The 27339-nt window shown below is 46.4% G+C and overlaps 3 protein-coding genes across 6 annotated transcripts in view; 1 reads left to right on the forward strand and 2 right to left on the reverse strand.

Moving 5' to 3' along the window:
• LOC144110533 (intracellular hyaluronan-binding protein 4.S-like) overlaps nt 1-3521 on the reverse strand; it is a 50068-nt gene extending 46547 nt beyond the window's left edge. The window contains exon 1 of one of the 2 annotated variants that reach the window (XM_077643533.1): nt 3137-3521. In XM_077643533.1, the coding sequence (XP_077499659.1) occupies nt 3137-3401 (265 nt within the window). In that variant the 5' untranslated portion in view covers nt 3402-3521. The remainder of the gene's footprint in view (nt 1-3136) is intronic. The other variant, XM_077643532.1, reaches the window with a different exon arrangement.
• A 142-nt stretch (nt 3522-3663) lies between these two features.
• Nucleotides 3664-16458, forward strand: LOC144110535 (zinc finger protein 367-like). Its single transcript, XM_077643535.1, has 4 exons — nt 3664-4250; nt 6081-6200; nt 10190-10346; nt 13938-16458. The coding sequence occupies exons 1-4, from the start codon at nt 3902-3904 to the stop codon at nt 14254-14256; spliced, it is 945 nt and encodes a 314-aa protein (XP_077499661.1). The 5' UTR covers nt 3664-3901; the 3' UTR covers nt 14257-16458.
• LOC144110536 (cyanocobalamin reductase / alkylcobalamin dealkylase-like) overlaps nt 6023-27339 on the reverse strand; it is a 34513-nt gene continuing 13196 nt past the window's right edge. The window contains exons 4-6 of one of the 3 annotated variants that reach the window (XR_013309859.1): nt 19558-25706; nt 11279-11356; nt 6023-6160 (exon numbers count right to left, since the gene is read on the reverse strand). Coding sequence is in view for 1 of the 3 variants with exons in the window: in XM_077643536.1 (XP_077499662.1) it covers nt 25386-25706 (321 nt within the window). In the remaining 2 variants the exon portion in view is untranslated. Of the gene's footprint in view, nt 6161-11278; nt 11357-16399; nt 25707-27339 lie in introns of those variants that run through there. The other 2 variants (XR_013309860.1, XM_077643536.1) reach the window with 2 other exon arrangements.

Consider the following 27339-nt stretch of genomic DNA (forward strand, 5'->3'; position numbering starts at 1 on the left):
TGTGTCCCGCCGTCACCCATGTCTCGTCCAGGTAGAAGATCTTTCGGCCTTCCGCTCGGTAGCGCTCCACATCACGGAGGTAGCGATTCCGCCAATCGGTGATGTCATCCCGGTCGATAAGCAGCGAGTTGCGGCTTCTCTTTTCGTGCTTGAAGCCGATCTCGGCAAGCAGGCAACGCACAGTACACCGCCTTAGTGATGGGAGTTCCATACGTTCCGAGAACTCGATAGTGATCTTCTCGACCGTCGGTACCTCGTTGCGGCGAAAGAAATCGTGCACACATGACCTCAGCACGCACAACGTGAAGCTGTCAAACTTCGCGCTGCGTCTTCTCTTCTCCGTATTGCGTGGGCGCTTTCGGGACGGCGTCGTCAGTTTGCCACCCAAAAAATGCGAAGCTTTAACTTCCTTCCTCACCCTGAACAGCACAGTCCTTTCGCTGACACCGAGCATGTCAGCGACAAACTTGCTCGTCTCCTCTACGCTGTGTTCAGGCTCCCTGTTACGCCAAAACGTGTAGCAGTGGAAGATCATGATGCGTGAATCGCTGTTCAGGATGCGGCCGCTCTTGCTCTTGCCGAGGCTCCTTGGTGGTGTGATCATCGATGAGACACAAGGCTCGTTCAGCAACAAAGGCTCGCGTTCTGATGTCACCTCACTGGGCTCCATGGCGGAAAAGAGGTACGGAATGCCGTGCGCGAACTGACGAGATTGTAGGTTCGCAACCGCAAAAAAAGAAACAAGTAGCAATTGAAAAATAAGCCTCACACATTAAAAAAATAAGCTTGTGAAAACACACAAAAAGTACATATGAATCCTATGCTATTGAGCCAGACTGTTTTGTAATTACACGCCCGGCGCCGCCGATCTCGCTCCGTAGCAGACGATGCACAGCGTTGTAGAAGGCACGGAGTTATTTTCCTCTCGCGATCCGGCATGTGCTGAAGCATTTGCATCATGATAGTTTTACTAAACCACTCATCAAGATACACAAATCTTATTTATACAGAGAAATACATGTTTTAGAAGCAGTCACAATTTCTTGAGCGGGACTATTTCCTTAATCGCGGAGGCAATTGGCTGCTGCGCTTCGGTCATCTGGGCGGGGCCTCTCCTGTCTTCTAAAGTTGTACCAGACTATAGTAACAACGAAGTCACTCCGAAGCTGTTTTAGCAGAAGTGCTGAGCTATTTATTGAATAAAACGCTTACCACCACCACTGCTGTCAATTCTGACCACATTTCAGCAGCAGTGCCTTGTGAATGCCACAAGCTGCAGTGTTTGCTTTCAAATTGCCGTTACCTGTACCTCTGTATTTAAACATGTATAATTTATGCTATTTGTAGTTTTCAGCTGTTTTGATTTCAAACCATGCGCTTAGCTTGCACTTTGTTTCCCATTTACGCTGCTCAAATACTGAACACCGGATAGCAGCTTCAATTAATAAAAGAGCTGAGTTACTCTAGGAGCACAACACATGCCTTAGGTGGAGGGGACGGGCAGTGTTGCTGTTTAGAGAGTGCGTCATGACGTGCTATGTCCGATAAGCCCAGGGTGAACAACACCACCCGCGTTTCATCTGCAGATGCAATGCACTGTGCAGACCTTGGACCCCACCAAACCGCAAGTGCATGAAATAGCGCATGGCAACAAGGAGCTGAAGTGAAATTCATAAAAAGAAAGCTAAGAATGCTCTAACAGCCTGTGATGTTTATTTTAAGAATGTCAAACAACTCAGTGAAGAGCAGGAATTTTACCAACATATAAATGCACACCTGCATTACCTCTCCCCACCACCACCAGAATGGCTTGTCAAAATGCAGGCGTACTGTGTGTGGCCCAGTTTACAAACTACACTGACATCTCGCTACACTCACGACACCAAGCGAAACATGATCGTATGTGTATGTATATTGATATTCGGTGCAACACACCTGATGAGGAATGAATCGCTAACAGGTTTCTGTGAACCTAGAAAAAAAAAAGTTTAGTTCTCTGTCACAACGCAAACGGGTTACATCGAGATATTTTCAGCGCACTAAAACGCCCCGCTACCTGTGTGGTAACAATACAGATCTGTTGTCTGCTTCGATGCAATGCCCACGAGTGAAAATTGCAGCCGGCAAGGGTGCAGGCCAACACACTATTTTCGGCTCACAAAGTGTAATGAAGGTGGTGAACAGCGCCCGGGTGTCCATGCATCGGCGATCACGTGTCGTGGTCGCCGCGACGCACAGCCCCGCTCAAGGACGGAGCCGAGGTAGTGCCTTCGACGGCGGCACAACTTCCCCTGCGCGCGCCGAATGACAAAAGCGAAACCCGGCGACCGCGGGAGAGGCTTAGGCGGACAGGCCTAACCGGCGTGTCACGCGGCCGCACAAAAGGCGGCGACACGCGGGCACCACGACAGACCACCCTCCGACTTCCCGGGACGTCGCAAGCGTCGACAAACTAAACACGTCGTTAAGAGCCAACGGGCGAGGGGGGGCGACCGGCGTTTCGCGGCGCAGGCAACGGTCGAGCACGTGGCGAGACAAGCGACGTCGCGAGCCGAAGGAAGCGCACGCTGGTCCGCGAATTCCCCTACACCGATGCGCCAGACCGAACAGTGCTCCGCGTTAAAGACGAACAGCGCCGTAAAAGCGAGCCAGCTGCGCGCGATCTCGACGAGCGTGAAGCACAACAGCCGGCCGGCGGCGGTCGCTAATGGCGGGCAGCCACAGCAGCAGCGGCTGTAGCGGGTTGACAAAACACGACGCGCCCACAAATCAGACGGCACAACATCGAGACAGACAACGCCTACGGGCGATTATGTGGCGGGCGCCGCGGAGAAAAACGCCGATCAAAGCGCCGGCATTCGTGACCGCGCTAACCCAGTTATGACTCGATACACATTGCCATGTTTGGAGAGAGCGGAGCCCGGTTTCGGCTCCGGCGTGGTCGAGGCGAAATCGTGCACGTCGCCTCGGCGCAAACGCACCGACGCGCGGGGGTGCCGCGAAACGGACAGCCGACACCGCGGCCTTGTCACGCGAACGGCCGAGAAAGACGCACGCGTTCTTTTTCTCTGGGCCGTGTCGGCCGCTTAGGCCTACGGCGCAGCGATGTTACAACGCACTTGGACCCTCGACTCACCGTCTCTGGGCGCGATGCTCCGCTCCTGGGTCTTGTTCGCCGAGGTTTCCTTGGTGGTCTTCTTGCCGGTCGTGCTTACGGGTGCCTTGACGCCCTTCTGGGGTGCGCCGACGGGTCCTTTACTCTTGTCCTTCGCCGTGGTTTTCTCCGCCTTCCGCCGTTCCTTCTCTTCTTCCTGCTGTCGCAGCAGCTCTGTCGGGTCCCCCTCGTCATCGTAGAAGAGTTCATACCTGTTCTTCACGCCGATACCGTACGAACTCTCCATGGTCAGATGGCCTCTCCGGTCGGAGGATGCCTTTGGATTAAAATCTGACCAATTTTACTACTCTTCCCGCGAAATCATGCAAAATGGCGAGGTAAACGAACCGCGATGCACGCTGGGAAGAGAACTTTCTTTCCCTCTTTCGTCCACCTTTTCTCTCCTCTGCTAATATTGACTGCAACTTTTTTCCTAAAGTGAAAAAAAAAATTAGGAACCAAGTAGCACCAAAATTTTGTCCTTGCCTAAAATAATACAAACATTTTGTTGTAAACTTGATTAGACACAGCGCAACAGTGTGCTAACACGTCGCATCGCCACTTACGGTAGGCGCTTACGCAAGATGCATTGGAAGCGCGAGAAGGCGCGCGCGGAGCGCAATTTGGCGCGAAATTTGCGGTCATTCGCGCGCAAAGAACACTTATTGGGCATCGTGTCGCTTCGAGCGTTGTCGCCCCGACGGCGTGCTCTGCGGTGCTGCGCCTTCTCCGCCGTCCCGTATCATCATGTCGTGCGCCCCATTCGCGACGATTATTTCGTCGCCTTCGCCCTGCAGCCCGCCGATCAGAGACCAAGCCTTCTATCCGTGGAACTGGCACGAAGTCGCCGAAGCCGTCGACCTCAAGAGCCCGCGCGCCGGTAGCGCGGCCGCCGCCGGAGGTAGACCAGCGTCGCCGGACACGCCGACGACTCCGCACAGCGGCGACGGGCAGCGCCGCGGACGCCCAAGGCTCGACGCGATCACGTCGCTGATTCGTGAAGGGTCGTCGTCGCCCAGCAGCATCAAGTGCAAGGTCTGCAACCGCGTCTTCCCGCGAGAGAAATCGCTCCAGGCGCACATGCGCACGCACACGGGTAAGCAACTTTAACTGCAGGTGCTACGCGCTCTTTTTACATTCTCAATAATTTATCCATTTTTACCGCCTGTCGTGCAAAGGAAGGCCATAGTAAAGCGACTGAATCACTTCGGCTGCAGAGGGACATGGTCTGTGGCAGGCTGCATATGCGCACGCATAGGATGAACTCGCGAACGTCGTCGTCACAGTTAGTGTTTATATAATTCATCTCGTCCCCGTGAACGAGCACTCGCGACTTTGTTCCATTGGGTGTTGGACAATCAACTATGTGTATGAGGGCTACCCGCTCGACAAGTTTGCATGCAGCCATGTCTTGTAATCGTCGGGCACAGGAGCATCGAATCGCGCCTCATGAAATTATTCTGCGCATTCTTTTTCCCAAGTCTGAAAAATTCTGCCGCTCGCATGCACCTTGAAATGCGTCGCGCTCGCTTTGCGTGTCAGGGCACGTTATCCTGGCCCTTTAACAGGCGCCCCCCACATGCTGCCCGCCAAAACATATCGCACGGCTGGGGTTTAAAAAAACGGTGCGCGCTTTAATACTGACTTTTTTTTTTCGCTCCCGACAAACGCCAGGGGTACTGTCTCGTTTTTACGCGCGTTACGTAAGAGAATGGTGCAAAAGCGTTTGACCTACATAGTGGCTGCTGTTAACGCGCGCGCTTTTTTTTTTCGCGGCAAAACACCGCGCTGCCCGCACTACTTTTAACAGGCGCGCCATGTCTGGGTTGCAGTGTGAGCTTGTTTTGGCATCGTGAATACGCCTTCTGCGTTCGCTTTTTTTCCTCTTTTCGCACATTTGGCTGTCCGCTCTTATGCTGTTGTGTTAAAAGGCTAGGGCTAGCGTTGCGTGTCTTCCATCGGCAGCCTAACCGGACGTTCATTGTTTTTGCGGCCGCTGTCATTTCACTGGACGGCTTTTGCAGAGATTCTGGCAGTTGACTGGTAACAATTATGGGCAAATGTTGTTGCCATTACGTATTAATTCCCCATTTCTGGCACCAGAACTAATTGCTGCATTACAAAAAGGCTGTGGCTAGAGTTCCGTCCGAGTAACAAAAATCGCTCTCAGTTACGTCCACACGAAACAGTGGCTGTCACTCAAGTTTCCTTATAACACGGAACCAAACCTGTCAAAATTAAAACCACACAGCAACAGATATTTGTGTTTTTTGATGCCATGCACTGGAATGCCTGCACAGAACTATTGTTCCATCTGATGGAACGCGAGGAATTCTGAAAAAAAATAAATAAATAACCACTCTTGCAGTTATGTCCAAAAATAACAGCTCTGCGACAGCTAACCCAACTTAATTAAGCCAAACCTAACTGCTTTAGACGCGAAGGGTATTGAAACAAAACACACAGCAGCATACACAGCGCTTTTGTCTTGTCCTTCCTTCTTGTGTGGTTGCATGCTTTTGCGCTGCTCCTTTTCCTTGATACAGCAGTATACCATTGCATACATGCTGTGATATGTTATGTACTGGTGCTAGTCTGATCAAAACCAGATGAGAGGTACGAGAGGTCCTTGTATGGGAGGGATCTAGTAGCAATCTCGTCGTTCTGTCTGGACTCAACGCTAGACACTCCGATTTTGTAAACTGTTGCCTTAATGTACCATCCGTGGACAACTGCAGAAGAGCGCTACTCACTTGTTGTTGAAGCACCACACGCATGACCAGCTGGAATACATCTTGTTTTTATTATTCTTTGTTTGCTAGCTTTACTGATGGGCAGTACTTGTAGCTGGGCTTGTTGGTGCATATTCAGGAAAGATGCGGGCGTGCAGAGTACGAACGCAGACGAAGCCATCTCTTTGGTGCAGGTGAGAAGCCGTACACCTGTGACTTCCCCGGCTGCAGCCGAGCGTTCGCGCAGAGCGGGCAGCTCAAAACCCATCAGCGCCTGCACACAGGCGAAAAGCCGTTCGTCTGCTCCGAACCAGGTGAGTTTTGTCGGTTGATGGAGCAGCTGAAGAGGCTTTGAATCGTTAAGGACACTAAGGAACCCTCTGCGTTCGATTGCATGGCCTTTTTTGGCTGCGTTGATGTTTGTTGCACGAAGTTGATTTCGAACTTTCCCTCCATTGGGTTTAAATTGATGACATCAGAACGAAGGACTCTGTGATTGATCCCTGCTAGCCTCTGGGGCATGCATAAGAAAAACTGTTTTCATTTACTGATGCTTTTAACTTTCACTCGAGGGTTATCACAGAGTAGTTTTCAAAAATATATGCACAATAATAAGCAACACAACAAATTATGTACATACCTTTTCAGCATGGAATACAGGACCACGCATAGACCACAGGAAATGCGCACCAGTATGGAGCTAATTCATGTCAAAAGTAATGTGGCTTGGATGCACAATACACGCTCGAATGAGGATCAGTTTTCTAGAAATAATGATTAAATGCATTTACAAATGTTGCACCAGTGGAACTGTCAATGATATAAGTAAGTAGCTTCTCCAACAGATCTATGTCATTTAAGAATATGATTGCTGGGTCACACTGCTTTATGGTGATTTAAGCGGGCACTCAGTCTACCTCAAGGTTGTAAATGCATGTTCTTGTTACTCTTCATTATACCGCTTCTTTAAAGGGACCCTGAAACGATTTCGATGTGCATTTTCTATTGCAACAGATCTGTAGAGGGGTCCTTAAGGGTATTTGAGTCAAAATTTGAAAGCCCTTTGTGGAGCCTATTATTTAGAAATAATTCTTTTTTAATTAAAGCTCACAGTAGCTCGCAACCAATCAGGGCAACACACCCCACCACGCGTTCCCCACCCCGATGGCACCAGTGGGCAGATGAGCCAGCCTTCAAGCTCACTTCGTCGCGTGACAAACAACAACACAAGGTTGCAGTACGCAAATATTTATGTACTTCTGTACTTGATTTCGCCGCTGCAGCAAGAGCATTACATATACTTAATCTCACAAGTAGTTTGCAGCAGCACTTGGAAAGGTGGAGCTCTTGTCCAATCAGGGCCAAGAAAGACAACAAATGGTCTTTCAAAAACAGCTATTGTAGTAATTTGAAAAGTTAGGTCATTTTGAATGTACTACCTCGATGGAAAGAAACACGAACAACCCGGCGCCAACACGCTCTGCTGTTTCAATTTCTTTTCACCGCGTTTTTACTTCGGTGATAGCAAAAAGACCCTATACTCGTCCATGATAGATTCTAAGACGACTATAACGCCTTTATTGTACCACCCAGGTAAAAGCGCGATGAAAATAAATTCCGACAGCGGGGCGTGTTGGCGCCGTGTTGTTCGCGTTCCTTTTCATCGAGGTAGTACAGTGTGCATTTCATTCATTGATTAAGGGGGGATGTGGCTCTCAACGGAAGTATTTTTTTTATTTCTTGATATATTTACTTGAAAATTTCTGAGCATATTATAAATAATTCTGTCACTACGTACTCATGCAATATATCGCTGTTATATCTCCGGAAAATTTTTTTCTAATACATTGTACCCGTGATAATCTCAAATTTTAGTTAATTCAAACAAATTTCAAATTTTTGGTTGTCTGGCAATATTTTCAGTGCATTTTAAAGTCGCTTAATTCATACCGTGGATTCGCTTAAGTTCACTTTGGCTTTTTGTAACGCTCGTGGCACGTGAAAAACGGAGGCCAAGGTCAGATACGTCAATTTGCGGTGCCGCATGAGCTGAAAATTCAGGCTCTCCAACCGATTAACTCTGATGCAATCCGAGGGTGGCCGTGTCGATCAAAGTTGCCCTGTCACCGCATAGTTTTGTTTTCTGAGATTCACTACCAGCCCACAGCAATATCGGCTATCGGCCGCGCATCAGGGAGCCAACACTATGTAGGGAGCCAAGGTCAGCTGTGCGCCAGATCATACGCTGAGTTGGGTGTTGCTGGTCTTTTCTTTTTAAGTGTTGCACTGTTCCAGCACAAACGTGCGTTTCCCTCGCTTCCCTTCTGGTGGTCATGCTCTGAAAATGCGCTGTCATCACAAGCTGCTGCGCGTTGTGGGGTGGCCCCACCACTACTGTGTCGCACCCCTGAAGGAGGCCACAGAAGACTTTACTATTCTGGAGCAGTTCTCCTTTGATATTCATAAGAGATCATGCTGTACACCTTGAGGTTCCATAGAACACAATGAAGGGACAAGACAGGACACAACTTCCACTAAACGCTTTGTGTCGGCAATTACACGACATACAAAGGTGAATAACCCGCAGGCCTGAGTCATCACCCTTCTGTAAACCATGACAAAATTACGAAAGATTGTCATTGAGTTTTCACTAAACCAGGCGGACCGCAGTGGTGGCCAAGTGGTTGAGCATCCGCCTCACATGCGGGAGGTGCGGGGTTCGATCCCCAGTGCCGCCAGGCGCCCACCGATGGTAAGGTGGGCACAAGCTTTCCCCAGCTTCTTTGGGGTGAAATGCTTGGGAAATGGGTCTTCGACCCCCACCTTGAGTAGACGAAAACACCTTGTGCCATGGCGCTCTTTGGCCACAGGTGCCCTTGCGTCATAAAAATCCATAATCATCACTAAAGCAGACGACCATTGCTTATCTTTTAATCAGTTAAATTTGCTGCGCTGCAAAACTGTTTTCTGAAAGGTTTCTTTTTTTGTTTTGTTTCGACTGTCAGAACTACGGATAATTTGGACCTTTTTTTCAGTTCCTTGTGGTCCCAATTAACGTGGTTTCACTTTTCAATTTCTTTTCAGTTTTTTTTTTTCAATCACACAACCAGTCAGAGACTGCTGGTTGAGTAAAGTCATCAGTGCCTTTCACCTATATTCTGTGTTGTGCTAAAGCATTTAGCTGCATTGGTGAAAGAGTTCTAAATTACTATTTGTATGCATAGATGTCCATAAAGCAAATCACTTTTAGTTTTGAATCATATTAAGGTGCACTTCTGATAATTCAGACAGAAATCTCTGGTCCCTTGAAGTTTAATTGAATCAGTGATCATAGTGCATATATCTCTCCTCTAAATCTCGTGGAAGGGTGTGCAGAGTTAAGAAAATGTGGCAGAAGGCTTGTTCGACATTAATTGCATTCCTACTGGCATGCTACAGGTCAAGACATAGATTTTTTTTTTTTTTTTTGCAGAGCAGAATTTGTGGTTTTCAATTTTTGTAATGCAATGTCTCTTGACATATCTAGAGTTTGAAAAAAAAATTAAAACTTAAAAAATTCTTGACATACATTGTGATCCTAGGGGTCAAACTAGATAAAACATTTATGAAGAAATCTGCTCTGCGAGGTGGGTATCTAGGCAGAAAACCGTAACGGTGAAAAACTCCCATCGTTCGAATATTTCCCCGCAATGCATAGCTGCTGCTGTTCACAGAAAGGATACAAGTGCATACAAAATTATGTCGGGAAAAAAAATGTTTTGGCCAGTTTTCGGGGTATTAAAGCCGTCCCCCTTAAATTAGGAGAGAAAGTCTCCATGAACAAAGCACTGCAGGGGCCTGCTTCAGAGTGGTGTGCCACCATTCATCAACATGGTTCATGAGTTGGCCGAGTCTCCTGAGAGCAGCAGGTGGACACTGGTGCTCTTTCCTTCCCAGGGAGGGAGCAACCAGTCATGCAGTGAGTGGCACAGAGGAACACGTTTTACAGCGCGAGCCAGTCTGTTTGGGTCAGATAGCCGCATCCTTCCACGGTGCTGCAAACGACTTGTGAGATGGAGCATGGCGCCGGGCTACACTCACACCACAAGAACTGGTGCTCGTATCGCATTGTGTTCACAGCTGATGATGAGCCTCAGCAGTGGTGTGTTAATTCTTAAAGGATGCTTCAGTGCACCAACAACAGAGCTCGGCATTGGCGCTCTGTGCTGTGCTGAAGCGCCCTTTTCGAATCATAGATCCAACTGCAGGAGCAGGTGTTCTTGTTTCTGCCGTGGCTGGAAAATCTTTTCACATTTTTGTGCAGGGTGCAACCAGCGGTACACCCACTCAAACCGCCGCTGCAGCCGGCACCCATTTACGGCGCTGCGACGGGACGAGACCACCACTGCAGTGACGGGGAAAGTTGGCGAGGAGGCAGACTCTGAAAACCAGAGTGAGGCTGTGGCGCTATGGCTGAAAAAGTGAGTGCATATCTGGCTGGTCCCTGTTTCATTTATTGTTTATTCTCAACCTCTGTGGTTGGTGTTGTGTTGATATACATCAGGCGCCCATGTTAGCTGGCTTCCTTGTATATGGTCAGCACCAAGAGCAGTTTCAGGACACGCCTTCAGAGGGCAGTCAGAAACACAGAACGGTGCCACGTAACTAACCAAGAATTGGTGTGCAATTTATGCGTTGTGTTGTGCTAGTAATGAACTCGCATTTCAGCAAAATGGCAGATGCTTGACTATGAATGCACATTGTAAAATGTTATGGTTGGTAAGCAGGTAATCACATCATCTGCAGTGATGTGATTGCTGTGCCAATTGCGCTGAAAAGCAAAGCCAACTACATGCTGCTACATTACGACAAATAACGAGTACTGATCTGTGCCAAACCTTCATATTTCATTATGAACAAAATTCTCGGGCGCCGTTTGTTATCCTACCTCTGCATTAGGCAGCACTAGGGGAAAATGCAATTTCTCCGAAAATCTTTTAATCTTGTGAGTATATATATGACGGCAGGCATCATGCTGGCTGGGCACGCTCTGATTCCTTGGCATGGAGGGCATGCCAGAAATGCGCATGGCATACACATTTACAAATGGCGCTGGTGTTGACTTCCACGTCCTTGCTTGGCCGATGTGGGGAAACATCACGCTGCCACGCAGTTCACAGTGGGTGTCGCTTTTGAGGTTCGCTTCGTTGCCCAAATAATTTTTTTCACCCACGTCGAACTGTCTCCCTGCTCATTGTACTTTAAGGGCGGTGAAACCACGCACACACAAGCACAAGAGAAGAAAACGGAACAGAGCGCCACTCACAACTGCAGAAACCACATACATGCATATATATACAGTCAGCCAGTGCCTGCACAATGAACATATTCACACATCAAGTCGTACACTCACTTCTGCGGGAACCAATCCATTCTTGATGCAGAAGGCGATGCTTCTTGCGTGATAGGTGTTGGCGACGGCACGTGCAATCTGCAAATTAAACCAGTTGTGAGTGGCGCTCTGTCCCATTTTCTTCTCTCGTGCGTGTGTATGTGTGTGGTTTTGGCACCTTTAAAGTACAATGATCAATTACCAACTAGCCCAACAAGAAGTTCTTTTGTCTCCCTGCTGTGCGGTTCACGTTCTCCAGCACATGTTGAGCAGAACACAACTTCAGTTTTTCATTGTAGCTTCTTTGCCTGGCAGGCGGCATCATTTTGAATAAGAAGAATGCAGGACGTGTGTGAAGCCATACGGATGCGACGCTGAAATCGAAACTTTCCAAGATAATAACTGAACTGGATGCGGCAGTGGCATGCACTACGTGCTGCCACTGTATTCAGTCTGGATCTTGCGAGACAATATTCTAGCCATAGGACATTTTAAAATATAGTTTTAGCATAGCATGATCCACATTCCGCTACAATGAACTGCATCCGCAGTGAGTTATCTGATGTCTCTGAGGAGCGCACACCTGCCACTGCTAAGTTGGGTCTCCGCGGAAGCGGATTACTGTAGCAGATCGCGCTGTGCTAAAACTGTAGTAACTCAATTCTTTTTTCTTTTACTCTGACTTTCTTTTCAATGACAGTTCCTAGAAACAGCAAACAATGGTGTGTGGTGGCACGTCATTTCTCGTCGTATATAAATTGCACCGACGAAAAATCTTCAAAAAAAAAACTCAACATTTCCACTGTTAAATATACTATATATATCTGCATCAGACGCTCAATTTTCTGCGCCGAAAGGCACTTTTGGGCTGCTCCAAAAGCTGTTCTAAAGTGCCTTCAGCCAGCCACATTACTGGACCTGCATGTGGAGCCTCCAAATGCTGCTCTTAATTGCATCATTGCAAGCCGCTACTTTCAAGCGGCAACTCCATGACACCTGTGAGGAATACACACTGCATGCCCAGTGCCACTCCATCTAAGGCAAGGCGTCTGAAGAGAGCACCCATGTTTCATGCTAGCTCTCTTTCGTGCTCACACCCTCGCGCTTGTTTAGTGAATTTCATGCGGAGAAGAATGCCTGCAGTCAGCTCAGAGCTGCTGCACATGGGCAGATCACCCTGAGGACGCCACAAGGTGCTGGTCAGCTGTTTGTATGCCTGCTCTGTTGGGACCACTCAGCGTGTACAAATTGGTGGCACGCAGAAGCGGATTGTGCTGTGCTAAATCTCTCTAATGGTGCACACTGCCGTGCCAGTTAGGCGCGTGCACACCATGGGTAGCGCTGCTGCAGACAGGTACAGTGCTGGGTGCCGCCTGGATGCATCTGTTGCCACCAGCATGCACAGACTGGCTGCAGCTCATAAGCGGGAGCACAGGGATGCGGTGCGAAGTCAAGGCTTTGGTTCTGTATGCACCAATCTCTCTAATGGTGCACACTGCCGTGCCAGTTAGGCGCGTGCACACCATGGGTAGCGCTGCTGCAGACAGGTAAGTACAGTGCTGGGTGCCGCCTGGATGCATCTGTTGCCACCAGCATGCACAGACTGGCTGCAGCTCATAAGCGGGAGCACAGGGATGCGGTGCGAAGTCAAGGCTTTGGTTCTGTATGCACCGCAGTGCCGTCCGAGAGGAGGTACACTGTTCGTTTGTTTGACATCTACTTTGTGCTGCTTCATCCTTTCCATGAAATTCCTAGTTTCCGCAATCTACGACGCCAAAGACTTGGCAACAGATGTTGCATGCCATGCCTTGGGCCTTTTCTTTAGGATGATGGTTCATTGGGCAGGGAGGAGGCATTCGATGATGCAAGTCGGCTTGCGTGTTGTTTGCACCCTTTCCTTTCCGAGAATATTGGCCAAGGTTTCACTGGCTCCTTTTACATAGAGGATGCATACATCTTTTTTTGGTTTTGGATGAGTCGGTTCTTTTCGTTTTTTGTGAGTGGTGTCTGCTGTCTTCGATGAAGTTGCCTCGTAGCGAGTGGGTTGGCTCCCTGTACACCAAGAACCTTTGTTGTGCCTTGCGAATGGGACGTCAAGAAAAGGAAGGCCGCCCTGCTTTTCGCATTGAGCTGTAAACTGTGTGGCCAGTTTGGGTGGGACTGAGATTAGACAGAAGGATTTCTATTATCGGAGTTTTTATCACACATAACCTATCGTGTACGTAACGTTGGAACAGCTTTGGCAAGGGACTGAAGATGCCAAGCGCCTGTCCCTTGATGTCTTCCATAGTTCAAATAGCCATTGTGTCCGAAATTGATGCCTCCGTAACATTTCCGGTTGTATGCTCCAAAAACTGTCCTTGAAAAGCGGAACGGGTACTGCGGCAACAAAAGTCAAGAAGGCGGCACACCTTATCGGTGCTTTGCACATGCATTGTTCAGTCATTCTATAGTGAACTGCGAGACAGCCAGGGATACTGGGAACACTGCTGTCTTTTGACAGCGTATCGGAAGAAACCAAGCTCTAATCTTCCTCAATGGTCAGGTCTGGGGATTTTAGAACTGAGTTGGTGTCAGCTAAAAGTGTCTCTTTCTATACATTATTTTTCATGTATGCCATCCTCATCTGTAAGGCATGGAAATAAACATAAATACATTCCATTCTTTTTCCTCCGCACAGCCACCTGAAGCAGCAGCAGCAGAGCCCCAGCGAAGTGTCGTCGGGAGCACCCAAAGCTCGCCAGCTCAAGCGCGAACTGGATGCCCAAGCTCAGATCGACTCTGAGGAGCTGCTGCAGAAGAAGAAGAAGCCGCCGGCTTCTTCGACGCAGCGAGACATCATAGGCGCACTGGCACTCATAGAACTGCATCAGAGTGAGCGAGCTCCATCTGCACCGAGGAGGGTCGAGGCCGTCCCCGCCTGCGCAGTCTACCCCATTGACAACAATGACCGGCCACTCGATCTCACCACCTCGCGGTACTGCACCTATGACCTCTAGCTTCTGTCAAGGGAAGGATTTCGTGCCGTGCACTTGGCTTGCAACATGGAGTTTCACATTGAGAACACCAGGGGGAAATGCGGGAGCAGCCACTGTGCCATCTCATCCAGCATAGTCATTTCATAAATGAAAAGACCCAAATGCAACTCATCTTATAAGGGGTGGGGACAAACACTGTGAACAAAATTAGTGCCGACACTACAGTAACATGAAATGTGAACAGCACAGTCGAGCCCGCTTATAACCGTTCAAGCTGGATGTTATAATATGGATGAAAACCACAAGGCAGGCTCTCATGGTGTGCTGTCAGCACGGTACCTGTAAGTCATAATCAACTTGGCCAAGTTTTGATGCTGGCTGGCACGTTTTCGCGCATCAAAATCAGCGGTGTGATCACACCGTGCGTGTAGGCCTTGTACACGTGCAAAAGGTGCCTTTAATCATGGGGCACATTATAAGATGTGAAACCTGTACTCACATAGGTAGTGATTTCTACATCCACAACATTTGGGTCTTGTAAGCATGGCATCTTTGCTTCTTGTAAAACAGCGCAACAGCTTGAAGCCAAACAAGGAAGGGACAAAGCGCAGTGCTGTGTTTCGTCCCGTTCTTGCTTGGGTTCGAGCCGTTGCGCTGTTTTCAAGAAGCACGTCTGACCAACTCACCCATCAGTTCACATTGGGCATCTTTGCTCTGCACTAACCGGTGATAGCCTTTCGCAGAAGATAATACTGATGCACTGTGTGTGTGTGTGGGTGCAGTGGCGGCAGGCAGCTTTTGTGCATAGGAAAATTCATCTGCTACTCAAAAAAATCTGGTTCTAAACATGTGCGCATGAATGCCACAGGCACAGCCAATTTCACTGAGCACCAACTGAGCATGTGGATTGGCAGCTGTGCGCTTACACCTGCTACTTACACCCATCACAGACTCGGACTGTGCATGTGCACTACAACATGGTGCTTCGTTTTCAGAGTGAGAGAAGGCAGAAAAGGCGGATAGCCCTGAGAAAAAGGTGAATGGCAGTGCCAAGTCGCTCTCTGGTGTTCCCAGTGTGAAACTGTACGGCTTTCAGTGCATTGCACCCTCGTGATCTCAGTGCATGCCTGGCCAGGGTGGCCGTCTCCTCTCGCAGGTTGCGCAACCTTATTGGTGCGGCATCTATTTTGTTCACAGGATGCACGCTGGAATGGGAGATGCCTCAGTAGTGAACCCCTCTGAGCACAGTGTAATATATAGAAAAGAGATGCAATTTCATTAACAAGTCTCGCTGCGATCGTGGGGTGTTGGTCCCTTCCTTGAATGCCTCGATGATGCTAGTGGCATCTAGGCTAGGCTGCAGGTCAACAACAGGATATAGGCGAGGAGAATAGTTTAGTACATTCATGCAGGGAAGAATGGTGTGTGATTAGTAGCTGCAGGTTGGATGTGAAATGCTGGAATTGTACTGTCCCTGTAATGAAAAGGTTGCCTAAAGCCTGTGCTGCATTTGCACACGTTTGTTGCTTCAGCCTCACACATGCTGAGAGATTTGCGACTCTTTCCATTGTGCATTATTTTTTGCTCAATGCTTAGTCGCTGTTGGCTTGAAGGGACACTGGGGAGTTTCTGTGCAGAGTAAAAATTGATAATTTGGCAGTTTCCTAGTGAAAAACAGGTGGTGGCAGCATTACCTGTATTCATCTTTTTGGCCTTCCCTGACTTATGAAAGTCCCATTTTCAATGATCAGAAAGAGGTCAGCGATCGATACAGGCAAACTTGAGTTTCTCCCCAGTGTCCCTCCTCACAATGACAGAAAACTGTCGATGCCTGCCACAAATGTAGAGTTCCTCCTTGGAGTTCTGTCAACAAATAGTGTCCTTGTCATGGCAAGGCTAGCCCAAACAGATTCACTGCTGTCAGGGATGAAACCTTGCTAGTGCTTTTTTTTTTTAATGTTTAGCATGCCTTGTTCATGTGCTCAACTAAGCATCGCTGACAATGCATTGTGCATAGGCTCACATTTTCATTGTACAAAGCATCATCACCATAGTTATATATAGTATACTACGCAGAGATCTCAAGATGTCGCAGCCGACTACATACAGCAGTGCCCTTTTAGTAGCGTGCTGTACGAAGCAGGAACCGTCCAGTTTGCAAGTCACAGTGGGCAAAAAATTTTATTGTTTTCCAAGTTAATAAAAATGAAACAATGTCATGCGCCTCCTCGTTTGCTGTAGGCAATGCATGGTTGCCTCTCTTCACACAGCAGGAATGTACACAAGACACATTCATCCACACTCGGGCTCTGTACTTAGTGACAAAATGGAGCAACTACCACTGTGGAAAACCCTTTACTACCAAAGATAACTAGTGCTAGTCTAGAGCAGTGGGAGGCCCTCCCAACTGATTCTGACCTAAGCACACAGCTTATGCTAGCGACGAGGGTCAAGGTGGCAGTGGAGGCCAACGGGATCCTGGAATAGGGAAGAACCACCACTGAAGCTCCAAATCTCTCTCTCCACCACCACCTATGCCCTCTCAAATAAATATTTTTAACTACTACCACCACAGTTACACAAAGAGTGGTTTCATTTCAGTCGAATACAGATCGCCATGGAATGCCTAAATGAGGGCTTCTCAAATCTTTTAGCCTCGGGAAACCCCAAAGGCCTTCAAAACGTGCCAAGAGAACTCGTGTGTCCTGCCTGCCATGCAAGCAGATACATGGCCCCAGAAAAAATTCATAAACCCACTGTCTGAGTGGCAGGACAGTCTGCTGCATGCAAGGAACCCAAGGCTCATTAAGCCCCATTAGAGAACACCCCAATTACACCCTACATTCAACTCGCATTTTTGTTTGTGGTGCTGTTCAGCAAAAAATTTGTTTATTTTTCCATATATGTACATGAAATTTTTTGAGCTTATCAGAAATGCTTTTATTACTAATCACAAAATTTCACTGTTATATCTCCAGAAAATTGTTTTCTAATACATACTTTTCATCTGAACTTTGTGAAAAGGCTGCAGAGTTGAGAAAATGGGGCACAAAGCTGGTACTATAACATTCACCGCATTCTTACTGGCGTACTAGAGGTCAAGATGTTCCTTAGAATTTTTTTTTTGCAAGCAATGTCAATGTCTTATCTAGAGTGAGAAGAAAATTTCATAGAAGAGATTTGAAATTCACAAATTTGAAAGCGAAGAATGTCTTGACCCTCTGAGTGAAACAAAACAAACATCACCAAAATCGATAAAACAGTCATGAAGAAATCTGCTCCGCAGAGAGCCCCGAGAAAAACACCCATTGCTCGACCATTCGCAGGCAGTGCACAGCCACTGCAGTTCATGAAGCAATTTTTGTAGCATACTTCCCTGCTGATCTCAGCAATGAAACTTATGCACAGATTTAAAAGACCACACATGCAAGCAGACACAACAGTTAATAAAAAAATTAATTTCTTGGCCATTTTTTGGGATTTCAAGTGATCAGAGGCAAAATTTATTTTGTTCTAGATCTACGAGATATTCGGTGGACTTGTAAATAAGTTCCACTGAACGCTTAAATACAAAACTTCACCGAAATATCTTGGCACTTTCAACAAATTTTTACATGTTTCATTGCTATACCAAACATGCAGAAAGCCAGACATGACAGGGAAAATAAGGTAGGAGCCTACAGAAACTTTACCTAAAGGAATGCTTGATGCAGTGACAGCCCAAATATTTTTGGCAGTCCAATTTCTTTCTATGCAGAATGTTATATCCATGCTTGCATAATGCACTCAATATTGTGACCCCTTAAACTGACGCCGAGGACAACTCCATCCAACTAGCGTTCTTGATGAAAATCAATTCTTTACCTCTTTCTGGCTATCTGATGTTTGTGGGAGACTGTTATTTGATGGGAAAAATTAGTTTAAAAGTGTTCCCGCCACTCATATAAAACTTGCAACAGCTACACTTTTGAAAAGAGCTCAGAGATAAGTGAACAGCATTGTAACCAAACCTCCAAGATCCGTGCATAAAAAACCTGGTGCACGCATCACAATGTACTTGCAAAATTGGCCAGTCATGGTAACACCAGCATTTCTCTTTTAAAGCGACAGCTCTGAGAGTCCCATTGTGCACAAAATCCTGTGCCATTTGTTGTAGTCGTGAGTGAAGAAATTTGGATTTTAAAAGTGATTAAAGCATTAAAGCCTGGCGATTAGAAGGTCGCAATATAACCCAAACCTCATTTGGACATGTAAGTATATAAAGTAAGTACATTGCGCAATTTAACCCAACCCTTAGGTTGCGAGTTCAGACATACTACCCATAAGCCACGCAGGGACCTTCTTACAGCTTCGTTAAAGCGTGGCATTTTATATGTGTTGTCCGGTCCGTCACATAACATGCAAACAGTGTCCATGTCTGTGTGGGCTAGAGGAGCTGCTGCGAGCACCCATTAACGCTATTGCGGAACACTCGTAAAGGTGGAACAAAGTGTCCTCAAAATATTGGTCTTCTCTATCCTTTTGAAAGTCGTTTTCAATCAAAGTAGCATGTTTGTCATTAGAATGCGGTCATCTATCAATGCAGGCCAACTTCAAATTATCCTCAGTGGTCCTTTAATATCTACAGTGTTCACGAGATAAAAGCATAGCTTAAGAAACAACCACAATGTCGAATTAGGCAAGTTCGGATTAAAGCTTCCTTTTGACCAACAGCAGAATGCTTGAACAAGTTTGTGGAACACTTTATGATGTGAAGGTCACTCTGTCCAGTTTTGCATGTCCTCATATTGTGTAGCGCAACATTCAGCAAAGGTAATGACAAACATGCTCTATTTGCTACAGTCAAACCTCGACAAGCATGGAGATTACAAATTATTGGCTATATTAAACTTTTTGTAATTATTTTTAACAACCACATGCAATTTCCACTTTATATATCGAACTCGCCAGCGCCAAGCGGTGCCCGTTTGGAGGCTGGCGATAGGCTTCACTGCGGTCCACAAGTGCTGGTGGCAGTGCAGCAAGCATTCACACCAAGGTGCACTGTTATATTGCAAGCATCACGGAAGCAGCAGGTTTGAAGTCCAGCATCCGTTCATGCTTTCCGCACCCGTCAGTAGTACCCCAGAAGCAGCAGCATGGACAGCTGTAGCCTTCCAGTAACCATACCGCGTGCTCTTGTCAGCTGTCACGAAGGTTGGTTTGATTTTGGTTTTATGGGGTTTAGCGTCCCAAAGCAACTCAAGCTGTAGGGAACAGCTTTAATTGATTTCAGCCACCCGGGGTTTTTTGATGAGCATCAACATTGCACAGTAAACTGACCTCTGGCATCTTGCCTGCATCGAAATATGACCACCACGGTGGAGATCAAGCTGCCTCTTCCGGGTCAACAGCCAAGCGCCATAACCACTGAGCCACCGCAGCGGTCTGCAACGAAAGTGGTGAAAATGATAACTTAATTTCCGAGAGATTGTAGTGAGGTGCTGGAGATCGGACGGCCGCAAGCCCTTGCACCATGGCGGCCTCTGCAGTGCAGGTGACCAACCTCTCTTGAGTGGCCTTCAACACGACAAGGCTGTGATGGGGGGAAGCCACCCTATACTCCGTCTCGCAAGTTGTTTGCAGCACTGTGAAAGGTAGAGCACTCTCGTCCAATCAGGGCCAAGGAAGACTGCAAATAGTCCCTCAAATATCTCAGCAATGGTGTGACTATTTCTCACACAATTATTGCAGTAATTGAAAACATAGTTCGGGACGGTGCTTTGAATGTATCGAGAGCATTTCATTCACTGGTTAAATTAGCAGAAAAAGTTCGCACAAACACAGCACTGTGGAGGTTTGCTGCAAAGTAGCGCATTGCCATTTGTAACATGATGTCCACCTAATTGGCCGAGTATCCTTCAAGCAGCAGCTGGCCACTGGTGCTCCTTCCTTCCCAGGGATGGAGCCACCAGTCGTGGGAAGATTTGCGAAGTATGTGCACGCCGTCCTGGTTGGCTCAAATCAATGCAGCCTTCACAGTGCTAAACATGACTTGCGAGGTGGAGCATAGCTGGCACTTGGCCTGCCATTGCGCGTGTGGTGCTGTGCAGAAAAGCCAACCTAACTGGTGGTCGACCTTTTGAGACCTTTGGAATCACTGTGATCGCCTTCAAGACGTCTCTAAAACCAGGGAAAAGGTCTGCCCATTTCTCTAGTAAGGAATGCCCGATTAAATTGCATTGCTCTTGCATGCTTTCCTGAAAAAATTTTATTACGAATTTCCATCAGGCGAGGAGGATGTCGAAACGCCTTCTCTCCAGGCTGTTGCCAATCGATTCTGCTGCCGCTTCCACCGAAAAGCACAGGGTGCACACAGTCAAGCCAGCAATGTGGCGACACCAAGGGAGAACTTAATGAAAAGCTCTGTATGAACTACTTTACAATTTTGTAGCTGTTTGATATAACGAGGTTTGACTGCATTCACATTTGTTCAAAACATGCAAACCTATTGAGGGACCCTCAACAAGGTGTTCGAAATATTTTCTTTAGCTTGGAATTTAAAATTACTAAAATTAATGGGTTTTCGACTTGCCAAAGCTACGCCTAGGCTACGAGCAATGTTACAAAGGAGGAGGCCTCTGAATCAATCTGAACATCGTGGGGATCACCTGACGGGCAACAGTATCTTGTTATATTATAATTTGGGATTTTCATGAAAACGTGCTTCAATTACAGGTGCAAGCTGAAGCCAAGAAGCAAAATGCCACGGTCAGTGAGCTACAATAGAAAGCCTCCTGCGAAACTGTGCTCCCAAATGAAAATAAAGATGGCTACTTCTCTGCGGCTCCTCTGACAGCTACACAACCTGAGGCTGAGGTTTTTATTTTGATTGGTTGGGGGCCTCCAGTCCTTGGCCAGCCAAGGACGGCTGATGAGGGTACCCAGCCTCCTTTGAAACCTTTAATATCTTGTTTTGCTCTCAACACTGGGCAGAAGGGTATAACCTTTTAGGTATTCTACACCGCCATATTTTTTATACCTTTGTAAAAATCTACAGAAAACAATTTGTTATACCTTGAGCTTGGCGCATGATAGCCTTAGTCGCTTATGCGCCATTAAACTCAACTCAACTCAGCTACACAATCGCTGATGGCGGCAGCGAAGCCCACATTGCTTCTGAATTGCATTTATGCTTTTGGAAGTCACCCTGCCTTCCTCGTGGCATGAAAAAGACAAGTCTTGTGGCAGAACCTATTCAGCTCTCATTTTGGATGGAGTTTATGCTAAGCCAGATTGACACAAAGCAAGAACTATGGCCTCGCCCACTTGTGACCTCCCTTGGATCATACATGGCCACTTTTTTTTTTTTTTTCGTCAAACTATGCAACCTTGTCAATGCAGTTCTTCAGTCTTCGAGCATGTTTCCCTTCCATTCATATCTGCTCTGCCATGCTAACAAACCACCAAAAGCAGAGGCTGACAGCAAACACAAGAAAAGTTAGGTTTCCTGTGAAGGCAGCTCATCATTTCATATATAAAAACAGATCTACTTGCAGGCCGATGTTATCACACCAATAAACCACAAAACTGCGATTCAGTGCACAATTCTGAGGTTCAAACTTTAACTGAAATAGGCAAAAACAAAGGAGACACAAATTAAAGCAACAAAAAAACACCAGGATCCATGCGACAACAGGAACAACAAAAATCCGGTGTGCTATCACAACCTGTACCATTAAACAGAGTCCAACAAGCAATGCTAGACACTGCCACCCTCACGAGGAGGTCGGCAGAAAAAGGCTCACAGCTTTCATCCTTCTGTGGGAGGCCTTTCAGTGCACACAATGGCAAACACAGCGAAGTTGCACCAAAATCAGAGTGGCACAAAAAAAAAGGGCAGAATGACAGATAAAAATATAAGCTAAAGTACAAAAAGGCAGAGGAAATTAAAGAACACCTCCAACCTAAAAATGCATTTCACATGTACAAGGGCAACAACAAAAAGGAATATGTTCAAAAGAGCGCATTCTTCCAGAAGAATTTTATCACACCAAATGCAAGCTCGCCTGCGTAGCTTCGCTGTAAAGAGCTAAGGCAAGTTTGCCAACAACTACTGCTACTATGCCGGCAAAGGGAACCATGTTATAAATGCATCACTGGGCAACACTGTCAGCACTAGAAGCAAGTGCCTCACAACTTCTGGAAGACAGCCATCAGTATAATCTCTGCAGGTGAACAAAACTGCAACGTTCCATCACAACACCCATCACAACATTCAGGTAATCTCCTGGGCAGCCGACGTTCACTGCTATGCATGTGCTGGTGTTATCACAATGTGCCTTGCACATGGAATTACTAACACTTACCGTCAAACTCTTCTACGGGCAGCACTTTTTTTTTTAATGTGGGTATGAACTTTGAAGGTGTGCCCCATAGACGAATTTAAAAAAAACAACGTATAAACCGTATTTTTTTTCTCAATTATCTAGTCCAAAGGGATGCAGCCCTTACAGGTGATTTTATGGTATTACTTCTTACAGGGTGTGTGGACTGTACACATGTTGGCCAAGCCACTCTTTGCTTAGCACTCTTTACAACACATAAGTTAAAAAGTGCAAAGAAATTGAGCTCCAACTGGACCAAAGAGAGGTTTTGCAATGATAAAACTGACAGCACTAGTTACTTTAGCTGAACACAGCAGTCGGGTAGTTATACATAAAAAACCGAGATTGTGATAGTTCACTCTGATGTCCAAAGAAAAAAACGTGCATAGAAAAGGGTATATATATATATATATATATATATATATATATATATAGCCAGATCCCCTGAGTTTCAGCCACTACAGACTGAGAATCAGACCTAAATAGTTTATCATTAAGCGAGATGTGAGGGAACATTTTTCGTGACCAACCTAATGCAAATATAGCGATGATGCTCACACAGGGACACCTCAGGACTGCCCGACTCCGCTGTATACCTAGTGGCTGAGCGCAATAATTATATCCGCGCTTTTAGAGACAAACTGAACACACTTACGCCGCATAAGCAGTAATCTTTTCGTCGAGAGACATCCCTTGACACCCCCATCAGTCACTCCACTCCTGTGCTGGGAGCCTAACACGCTCAGCAGCATCTAAAAAACACAAGTGCTTCTTGCTGGCAATGGAGACATGTTTTGTGCGGCTGCAAATGGCTATACAGTGTAGCAAAGACTGCCATGTGCAAGAATGTAGGCAACACATGCTACGAAAGCTTGGCCTCATGGAGGGTGAAATCTTGGCAGCACCAAATTCGCACACATAAGAATGCAACAAATGACTTGCAAACTCAGCAGCATGGCTGTCAACACCGCCAGCACAATCACAGGCAAGGTGCAAGTACATACTGGTGTCACACTTTGCCAAGGCAAGCGAGTAACCACACTATGATGGCATACAGTAGACTCCCGTTAAGACCAATTCTGGGATATGATGAACGTGACACAGTTTGGCTGGTTTCCCATCGGACTCATTGCTAAAAAAATCCGCTTAAGATGGGCTGTTTCACGCTTCCTTCAGTTAAGACAAACTTTCATAGCGAGTGCGAACCATGACAACCCTTGCGCAACGGCACTCACAGCGGGCCCATGCAACACTGTCAAAGAAAGAAAAACTATATAGAACACTATGCAAGACTTCCGCACAAAGTCGCGCAAAACTGTGGGAGCATGCTTTCTTGGAGGGAAAGTGTTCTTGCTGGTGCTGAAAAAGTCTACGCACCATCAAACAAAAGTGTAGGCCTGCGTCGGCACAGAAATCTCACATGGTCAGATTTCAGCACCGCACGCACATCATGTGCCATGCATTGCCTCACATAGGCTAAAAGGCACATATGTGCAAATTACACCCGCTCATTGATTTGGGGCTTAAAAACAGAGGTATCATAGCAGGCGTTATTGTGGCGCAGAGATTGGCGCCACTCAGATTGCCTGTGAAATACGGAAAGGTGTGCAGTGTGCCTGCTTGTGGAATTGGTAACAGCCATGCTGCAGAAGGAGCAAGATCAGAGAGACACACGGCTGCCCTGCTGGGCAGCTTCAAAGCACTCGGAGCAGGATGGAAAGCAAAAAAGAAAGAAAAAACAGACACACATAGAAATAGCACTCTGGGATACAGCGAGAGAAAAAGATATGGTAAAAAAAAAACTGGACCGACGAGAAACTAGACCAGTGCTCTCAATCTTCAGTGCATTTTATGCATAGCGCAATAAATGCTCCATTTTCAATTATCCTCTCTCTGAAAAGTGTTATCTTATTCATTGCTTTCATCTAACATATATGTGGATGCATCTAGCATGCTCATGTATCTTTTTTTATGGGCACTTCTGTTAATACGACCTTCAGAAAACACGAACAAATTTTCTTTTTCCTTTAAGTTTGCCTTAAAGGGAATCTACTGTACACTGACTGCAGGAGACTACACTCAGTGACTAGAAACAATCCTGAACAGGGAGTTTACACTGTTTTTTCATCACTCTAATAACCTCACCTGACAGACACGGCTATCACAATGACTCACATGTCCATCTCATTCACAAGTCCATCATGTCACTACACTCTAGTCACAAGTTCGCCAGCTCCAACAAAACTGCTCAGAAAGTCGCAAATTTTATAAGCACTACCGTCACAATGATTACTGTGAACACTGAACTATGTTCAGTGTTCACAGTGTTCCCTGAACTATGTTCCCTGAGCCCTGAAGTATGTTCAGTGTTCGTGCAAACCAAAAGTGACCAAAACATCCAGTAGTGCAAGCATTTCAACTTCTTTCCAAAATTAGCCTGCCATCATCACCCAGTGATGCCATAAATGCCTTCATTTCCAGGGTGGACAAAAATAAATAAATAAATAAATACTCCCGCTGGTCTCAATTTGTGCACTGTGCCATGGTACCTGCCATAATATTGTTGCCCAGAAAAGGCAGCCATGTCGACAGGCAGCAACACTGCGAAGCATTCCCCAGACATAGCTGATCGGACAGACAATCTGTCCTGCCACACAAAGCACATACCCTCATTTCATTTGAACATAGTTTAAACTATGCAACTCAGTTTAAATTTCAACTCAATCTTCAGTTCCAATCAATCCCCGTTTAAGAGCTTCATCTGCTAACACAGTCTCACAGATGTCAGCAATTGATCTGGCTGGCTGCACTAGCCTCTGCCCTCCACTTTTCGATGAGCTTGAGCCTCTGGCAGGGGAGGGTGTTGAAGTACTCCTGCTGCATCGTGGAATAGCGCTCTTCGACATCGATCACATCACGGTAACGTCCGTCACGCCAGTGGAAGTTGAAGAGGCGCACGAGGTTCGCTCGCTGAGCCTCAGAGTGGATGACGTCCTTAGGCTGCCTCCGCTGGAGTTCAGGCACGACGACGCCCCGGAAGATGAACACCGCACGCAGGGCAAACCAGCCGCCGTACCGCGGGTGTATGCAGACCCCGAGCAGCCTCTGAAACATTCGCACACACCACGGCTGAGGACAGCTTTTTTTCAATGCAACAGTGTTTAGGCTGTCAACTCGCAAAACATTTCCGGCTTCTGCTGAATGGTCACGACGGCTGCAACGTCATCAACACCACATAACATTAGTCAACCAATCATAGAGCACCTCCAAATTTGAAAACCTGAGGACCCTCAAAACTTTGGAAGTAGACCAACCCCAGAAAATGGATTAAGGTGGATCAGTAGGAACTAACACGTGGATTGCAGATTAGTATTATTCAATGTGATAATCCGATATGATAATCCAGTGGAAGATAACAATACCACACAGGAGCAATGGAACTGGCTCCAACCGAAGTTTCGGAGGGTAAATCACAAGAAGAACATTAGACACTCATTGTAGACACCATAACAGGCAACCTAAAGGCTATCACATTTTCTACTTCAAGAATGACATTAAGTTGAAATGTAGGCCTTAAAATGAAATTTTTACTGTCACAGATACTGTAACAAAATTAGGCACATATATATATTTCTTCCTCCTGTTCTCAAAAATATAATTAGTTTTGGAATATTCCAATTAGTTCTCACATTATGAAAAATAACTGAAGCCTAATTATGCAATTCCTTCCAGGTCGTTCATACACTTTCCCTCATTATATTTTTTGTTCCGATTGAAATGGAGCTGTAGCCAAAGACACGTCATGCATAGCTATGCTATTTATATTGTTATTGACATACATTGTCATTCAAAATGCTAAATTATAACGAAGCTCCATAATTACCCAATATAATTAGATGACACCATTTTTCACAAACTTTGATGGGTTTGACTCAGCCATAAAAAAAAACAGCATAGCTCCACACCTTAGTTCTTTCTGAATTCAACAATATATAAGATTACCTGAAGTTGCACCATAAAAACATAAAAAAACTTCTGTAAGGCTAGTCATGCTGGCAAAAACGTGAAGCTAAGTAAATGGCATTTTAAGTGCATGCGCCTGCCGTTAGGAGGTTATTGTAGAGGCCTCAAAAAATGGCGAAATGCAGACATTTTAAGATGATTTCACAATAGCGAGTACAGTAAAACTTCATTGGAACGTTCCCCGTTGATACGATTTCCCAGCTCGTATGCTCAATATCACGTACATTAAATATGTCCCACAGAGTTGCACAATAATTCTCCCGCTTAATACGTTCCCGGATAACACGATTTTGCGGCTACTACGTTTAAAATTTCGACCAATTGTGGCCGTATAATGGGGTTATTGGCCAACCGCACATCTGCAACAAGTGGGCCGAACGTGAGGGCATGTGACATGAAAAGCTGGAATGCAGTGTCTAGGCAAGGATCTGTACAGATCTTGTGCCAAGAAAAGCTAAGTGACAGTTTTATGAAGTGAATTGTCAATAAAAGTCCTTGCACCTCATTCAACAGTTCCTTTTTTAAAAATTAGGCGGTTTGGATCATCGGTTTTCCCAGAAAATACAGTTTTTCCTGCAACTCTTAAAAACATAACAAAAGGGTTGTACTGTAATACCAATATGCAGGGAAGGGCGCCAGTTTTCGAATAAGAGCAAGATGGCGGCCATCAGTGATTCGTTTGTGGGAAGCAAAAGGCAAGAATGCTGCCTTTTGC

This window comes from Amblyomma americanum, chromosome 11 (assembly GCF_052857255.1).
Source record: "Amblyomma americanum isolate KBUSLIRL-KWMA chromosome 11, ASM5285725v1, whole genome shotgun sequence".
Lineage (NCBI taxonomy): Eukaryota > Metazoa > Arthropoda > Arachnida > Ixodida > Ixodidae > Amblyomma > Amblyomma americanum.

Excerpts from the sequence above, each read along its gene's own strand:
- LOC144110535 (XM_077643535.1), top strand. The coding sequence starts at position 3,902 with ATGTCGTGCGCCCCATTCGCGACGATTATTTCGTCGCCTTCGCCCTGC. Across the intron at positions 6,201-10,189 it reads GTTCGTCTGCTCCGAACCAG|GGTGCAACCAGCGGTACACC; the intron begins GTGAGTTTTGTC and ends ATTTTTGTGCAG. Across the intron at positions 10,347-13,937 it reads GTGGCGCTATGGCTGAAAAA|CCACCTGAAGCAGCAGCAGC; the intron begins GTGAGTGCATAT and ends TCCTCCGCACAG.